The 7,128-nt window shown below is 36.7% G+C and overlaps 1 protein-coding gene across 1 annotated transcript in view; it reads right to left on the bottom strand.

The window, feature by feature from the left end:
* Window positions 1-678: 678 nt before the first annotated feature.
* UCHL1 (ubiquitin C-terminal hydrolase L1) overlaps window positions 679-7,128 on the bottom strand; it is a 17,579-nt gene continuing 11,129 nt past the window's right edge. Inside the window, exon 9 of the mRNA XM_017509864.2 lies at window positions 679-1,120. Coding sequence (XP_017365353.1) covers window positions 1,034-1,120 — 87 coding nt within the window. The 3' untranslated portion in view covers window positions 679-1,033. The remainder of the gene's footprint in view (window positions 1,121-7,128) is intronic.

The raw sequence follows: 7,128 nt of genomic DNA on the forward strand, positions 1-7,128 counted from the left end.
TGGACTGGGAAAGGCAGACCCACCCTCAATCTGAGGGGGTACCATCTAATCAGCAGCCAGGATAAAAGCAAGCAGAACGTGGTAAGACTAGACTGGCTGTCTTCCGGCCTCCATCTTTCTCCTGTGCTGGATGCTTCCTCCCCTCCAACATCAGACACCAGCTTTGGGACTCTCGGACCTGTCACTGCAGAGTGAAGGCTGCACTGTTGGTTTCCCTGCTTTTGAGGTTTTGGGACTCAGGCTGGCTTCCTTGCTCCTCAGCTTGCAGAGAGCCTACTGTGGGACTTCACCTTGTGATTGTATGGGTCAACATTCCTTAATAAACTCCTCTTTACATACACATCTATTAGTTCTGTCCCTCTAGAGAACCCTGATTAATAATAAAAGAAACTCGGTAGCGGGTTAATGGGATGTCTACAATGTCTTCAATATTTTTGTAAGTCTAAAATTGTTCCACAAAATTTGCCTATTTAAAAATTTTTAAAAATTAGTTTCTACAGGTATATATATATTTATAGGGAATATAAATGCAAAAAACCCAGACACACACCAAACGAATATTTTTATGGTAATCTTCTTAGCAGCACTGTATGGAGTTACTTATACGGAAGACAGTCATATATTACTACCAAAATAATCTATTAGGGGAAGGATAAAAGAAAATTAGAACCAGTTGTGGCTATCTCTTATCAGCAGAAAAGTTTTATTCCTTTTGAGGACAAACAATTAAACCACATCCAAGGTCTTAACTTACGAACAGAAACCAAAGTAGCCATTGAAAGCATTAGATATTGGGTACAAGACATACACTGGGGAGAATGCTTTGCCATCTGAAGCTCACACCACACTGGCCCAGTGGACAGCTGTGCACTCTGCTCGTGCATGGGTGTGGCTGAGGGGAAGGCATGTCTGCAGGATGGAAGGAGGACAGCTGTGTTTCACAAGTACTAAAGCATTTTAGACTGCATGGGGAGGTATATATTTTCACGTTGAAGGGAAGACGGGAAAACAGCAAAGTCCCTCCCACAAACCATTAGGCTGCCTTGCAGAGAGCCACGGCAGAGAAGCGGACCTCTCCTTGCTCACGCTCGGTGAATTCTCTGCAGACCTTGGCAGCATCCTCGGAAAGGAACGCAACCTCGGAGGAGGAACCCGGGCATGGAGCAAGCGCTCCTGCACCTGCCCTTCGCCGTGGTGACCGAGCAGCAGCGCCTGGATGATATCCTCAGGAACCTCTCGCAGCAGCCCGAGGAGCTGCGCGACCTCTACAGCAAGCACCTGGTGGCCCAGCTGGCCCAGGAGATCTTCTGCAGCCACCTGGAGCACCAGGGCACACTTCTGAGGCCCTCGGAGCGCAGAACTCCCCCCGTGGCGGTCTCGCCTCATAAACACGCGTCTGGCTTCAGCATCTCTCTGCAGACCTCCTCCACCGGGGATGCTTGGGGCGGCTCTCGCAGGCCACACCGCAAGCCAACCATCCTGCGCAAGATCTCCACAGCCCAGCAGCTCTCAGCCTCGGAGGAATCACGTAAATACAGTCAACTGATCTTCAGCAAAGAAGCAAAGGCAGTACAATAAAGCAAAGATAGTCTTTTCAACAAATGGTGCTATATATTCACATGCAAAACACTGAATCTAGACACAGGTATTATTCACTTCACAAAAATAAACTTAGAATGATTTATAGAGTTAAATGTAAGATACAAAACTATAAAACTCTTAGAAAATAAAGTGCATGAAAATCAAATGACCTTGGGTATGGTGACGACATTTTAGATATAACACCAAAGGTATGATCCATGAAAAAAATAATTGATAAGCTGAACGTCATTAAAATTAAAAAAAAAAAAACTTCTGCTCCGTGAAAGCCAATGTCACGAAGATAAGACAAACCAAAGACTGGGAGAAAATATTTCAAAGGCACATCTGCAAAAGGACTGTTATGCAAAATATACAAAGAACTGTTACAATTCAACAAGAAAGCACACAACCTTTTTAAATGTGCCAAAGGCCTTAACTGATGCCTCTCCAAAGAAGATATTCAGATAGCAAATAAGCATAGAAAGGAGCTCTATATCATATGTCATTTGGGAAACACAAGTTAAAACAACAATGTGATACCACAGTACACCTATTAGAGTGGCGAAAATCCAGAAAGCTGACAACATCAAATGCTGGTGAGGATCTGGAGCAACACAAACTGTCGTTCGTCATTAGTGGGAATGCAAAATGGTACAGCAACTTCGGAAGACAGTATAGCAGCTTCCTACAAAAGAAAGAAATTCATACATTTCTACTCATGTCATATGATATGAGTAGAAAACTAAATCCTGCTCTTTGACATCTACTCAAAAGAGTAGAAAATGTATGTTCATATGAACATTTGTACCCAGATGTTTAGAGCAGCGTTATTCATAATTGCCAAAACTTGGAAGCAACCAAGTTGTCCTCTGGTAGGTAAATGAATTATAAACTGTGGTATATTAGAAAATAGAATATTATTAAGTGCTAAACAGCCATGAAAAGACATGAAGGAAACTTAAATGCATACTAAGTGACTAAAGCCAATTCAAAAAGGTTACATGCAATATGATTCCAACTACAGGACATTCCAGAAAAGACAAAACTTTAGAGAAAGTTAAAAAAAAAAAATTCATGTTTGCCAGTGGTTGGGAAGGATTGGTTAAAGGAAAGGATGAATAGGGAGAGCACAGAGGGTTTTTAGGCTAGTGAAAATTGCGTGATAATTTAACAGTGGATATATGTCATTATATGTTTGTCCTAACTCACAGAATATACAGCACCAAGAGTAAACCCTAATGTAAACTACTGACTTTTGGGTGATTACAATGTGTCAATATAGGTTCATCAATCGTAACAAGTATAGGAATTTTCACTCTGATAGGAAATGTTGATAATGAGGGTGGCTTTACATGTGTAGAAACTGGATTGATATGGGAAATCTCTGTACCTCCCTCTTAATTTGTCTCTGAACCTAAAATAAAGTCAAGAAAGAGACAGACAGATTCATCATTTCTGATGTACACTCTACAGTTAACCCTTATTTAACCACAATTCATTTAACAGAGAAATTATAACACATCTTAAAAAGAAAATCTCAAAATATTAAATCACTTTGTCCCTACTACTGGTGTAGCTAAAATTTTAGCACCTGCACCTATGGCTAACCTCTACTCATCAACTATCATCTGAAGTAGATTTGTACTGACAGACTTAGTAAAATAATCCATGAGCTAATTTTTAAAATGTATTGATTGAAAAACCAGACTAAGAACAATATAATCAACCTAAGTACAAGTGTAATTATTTGCTGATCATTTCTCAATGTTCACCAAAAATTCAACAACTAAACTTATATGCATATATAATCTTTATCCATCACATTGATAAAAGTTATATTAAGTATTATGATTGAGTGTGTGGGAAAGCAAGAACTCTCATATACTTTAATGTGTTAGAGCAAAGCAATAAAGAATTTTGGAGCTTTGATTTAGCAGTATCTACCAAAATTTTAAATGTGAATATACTTTAACTCAGCAATTCCTTCAAGGCATATATTCTGCAGAAATATTTACACATGTGCAAAAAGGTTTTTTTTTTAATAATATTCTTTTTGTTAATTGTAGTGGTGAAAATGTGAAACAATCTAAGCACCAACCCATAAGGGAATGGTACCATCTGGTATACACTTAGCAGTTAAAAAAAGCTTGGTAGATATTTTCTTGAATTATATTTCCTTGCATGACTAGTACAGGAAAATATTTCAAAGACATGTTAACAAACAAAAAATCAAGCTTTAAACAGTTTAAAATATGGAACCACAATGTTAAAAAAGAATTATATATATATATAACATGTGTAGAAATCTATTTTAAAATTGATATATATGTATGCATAAAAATATTTAAAATGATTACCTTTGCTTGGTGTAGTGGCTCATGCCTGTAATTTCAGCAGTTTGGGAGGCCAAGGCAGGAGGATCACTTGAGCCCAGGAGTTCGAGGCTTCAGTGAGCTATGATCACACCACTGCACTCTAGTCTGGGTGACACAGCAAGACCCTGTCTCAAAAAAATCAAATGAAATAATTAAATAATAATTTTTAAAGTGATTACCTTTTAGAGAGAGCATTACTGTGAGGGGACAAATAAAAGCAACTCATTTTTTATGCTATTAAGTCTTTTTTTAAATCTGCATAATGAAACTGTATTTTACTTGTGTGATATATATATATTTCATATTTTACTATATTTCATATATATATAAAATATAGTTTCGTATATATATATATATATATATGCCTTACAAAACTGTACCACTCAGTTTGAAACCACTAAAAATGTGTTCCCATATTACTGACAAGTGAATATTTTAAATTGCTTACATATATATATCACAAGTAAAATACAGTTTGCGTATATATACATACATTTATATATACATATATCCCTAAAAAACAAAGTAATCCTGAGATCCATTCAACTTATTCACATATAGGCAGTGCCCTGAAGTCCTGGGAGCATTTTATGCCATGCGGCAGTATATCCCTTCTGTGCTCTGCTCATATAAATGCATCAGCAAATCCTATGGCACCCGCACATTTGAGAAGTTTTATGTCCTGACATTAGCCTTTGAGCTCACTTCAACACCCCAACTATACAGCCAAATTGTTTATTTGGATTTGTCACTCACATGTCACAGAATCTCTTCTCCTGCCCCCTTCTTTGTCCTTTCTCATTCTATCCCGACATTCCTCCTTCTCTGCTTGTCCCATGGAGTCACATAGACTCATATTTGAGTCTTAGCTCTGCCACTATGACTGTGGCAGTGGGCAAGTTACTTAAATTCTCTGAAGTCCAATTTCAACTGCACAATGATGAATATAATATGGGCCTCTTGGAATTATTGTTAGGGTACTGCATATGAAGTATAGCACTGGGCTCTATTTAAGGCTCAGTAAATCTACTATTATTATTGTTATTTCTTTGGTTAAGACATCTCCTTCAAAAGTTCAGAGACCCTGTGACCTATCAATTCCCAAATTTCTAAGCATTTCATACCTACCACTTAGAAACTGACCCCAACTTCCATACATGGGGAATAATGACAGATACATTATACAGGGTCTACACTTCTCAGACATCACCACTCAGCTTTAACCAAACTCTGTGGCAATAGTATCATTACACACAGTATATTCCAGAATCTGAAAGATGGAAAATATTCCCTTATAATCAAAATAACCTTGGATCATGAGCGTGTGTCTTGTTTTTATTCAAAGTACCAGGAGAGAGACAGGCAGAAGAGTGAGCAGAAAGGTAAACAAAGCCTCTTTCTTATGAATGTAAAGAAATGATAGTAGGATAAAGAATGAAAATGTATTAAGAAAAGAATCACTAAAATGAATCACGCTTTCTATGGATCGCTTCCTATAAAGACATACAACACTGCACATTGGGGTCTGTTGGGGGGAAATAGGGGTGGGACAGCGGGGGGTGGGGAGTTGGGGAGAGAGAGAGCATGGGGAGAAATGTCAAATATAGGTGATGGGGAGGAAGGCAGCAAATCACGCTGCCACGTGTGTACCTATGCAACAACCTTGCATGTCCTTCACATGTACCCCAAAACCTAAAATGCAATAAAATAAATTTAAAAAAAAGAAAATTTACTTAAAACCACACTGCATGTATAGTTACCACTTTCCATGGCAGTTCTGGTGAATACATAAATACATTTGAATTGGATTCTGTAAAGCATGTAATTTAAACATTGATACAATGCTCTAAGTGGGTTTATGAAATCTACGGGTCTAACATATAGGTGAAATCATGTTACAATGGAATTCTTTCAATTATTCAGGTAATTTTATCCCAAACCATGCTCTGCTTACTATAATACTAAAGGGCTGTTATTCAGTGAAATGCTGTTTCTCACTGCATTTTGTTATTTTCATTTTAAATAAATTCAAGAGCACTACAACTATATGTGAATAAGTACATTTTAATGCTTTATTTAAAAACCCATGCTTAAAGTAATATTGACTTTGTTGCTGCTACTGTAAAATTTTAAAAACTATGTAAGTAAGTGGTGACATCTTCTAACAAGAAAGGGATGGTTCACAAATACTTTGAAAACATGCCTAACAGCATTAAACCAGTCATGACTCCTGCAGGTTAAGTGCATGGGTTTCTGGTCAAAACATACAATTTCTCATAATATATGGCCTCTATGCTGGTGTTCTTTATAATGCTATTATAAGAGGTTTCAGTATTCAAAGACATCTCCATCTAAAGCATCCTTCTGGAAATCATATCCTATTTAACAAATTAGATGGATAGCTCTTTATTCAGTTAACCACTTTGGATTTTATTTATCTTAGATATATTTGGCATAAAAACCTAAATCAGAACTGTTCCACTCTGGTAAGGACATATAAAAATAAAATGGTCTTTCTCTCATTTTATTCCTTCCTATTTCCCCTTACCCCACCTAGATATAATAACCTATTTCTGAAGTAATATGGATAATTCTGTGACAAATCCACTTCGTTTTGTGGATTGGTAATGCCCTTGGTAATGCCCTTCATTTTGACTTCAAAACATTCACTGGCTCTCATAGATCTATACTATTTAACACCCAGATAAAGGTAAGCTGCCTTTTTTAATAATGATGGATTACATTTTCTTGTTACATGTTCTTATTCAATTGAACTTTTTCAATTTAAGCACATCTATTCTAGGGAAAAATGTAATGTCAGTCTGAGAATAATTGTAGTTATTAGAAAAGTAAACATGATGAAACACAAAGTAACATAAACAAATTATCTGATTAAATTACTATAAAAGATGTGCATTTCCATGGAAAAATGATGCATCTATGTGCTCTGTATTTTCTCTCTCTGTTTTTTGTTATAGGACTATGTTATTATTTGCACTTTCTTATAAACAAATATATGTGGAGGATGGGCCGATATTTTAAGAAGAAATGTAAGTTTGGGCCACATGCAATCAAAGAAATATGATAGCATTTTATGTGTGGAAAGTGATCTAATTTGTAAGTTCCTAGGCTAATAAATGTGTGAATGATTTTACAGAAGTTCTTGAATATC

Source organism: Cebus imitator, unplaced genomic scaffold (assembly GCF_001604975.1).
Source record: "Cebus imitator isolate Cc_AM_T3 unplaced genomic scaffold, Cebus_imitator-1.0 Scaffold425, whole genome shotgun sequence".
In the NCBI taxonomy this organism is placed as follows: domain Eukaryota; kingdom Metazoa; phylum Chordata; class Mammalia; order Primates; family Cebidae; genus Cebus; species Cebus imitator.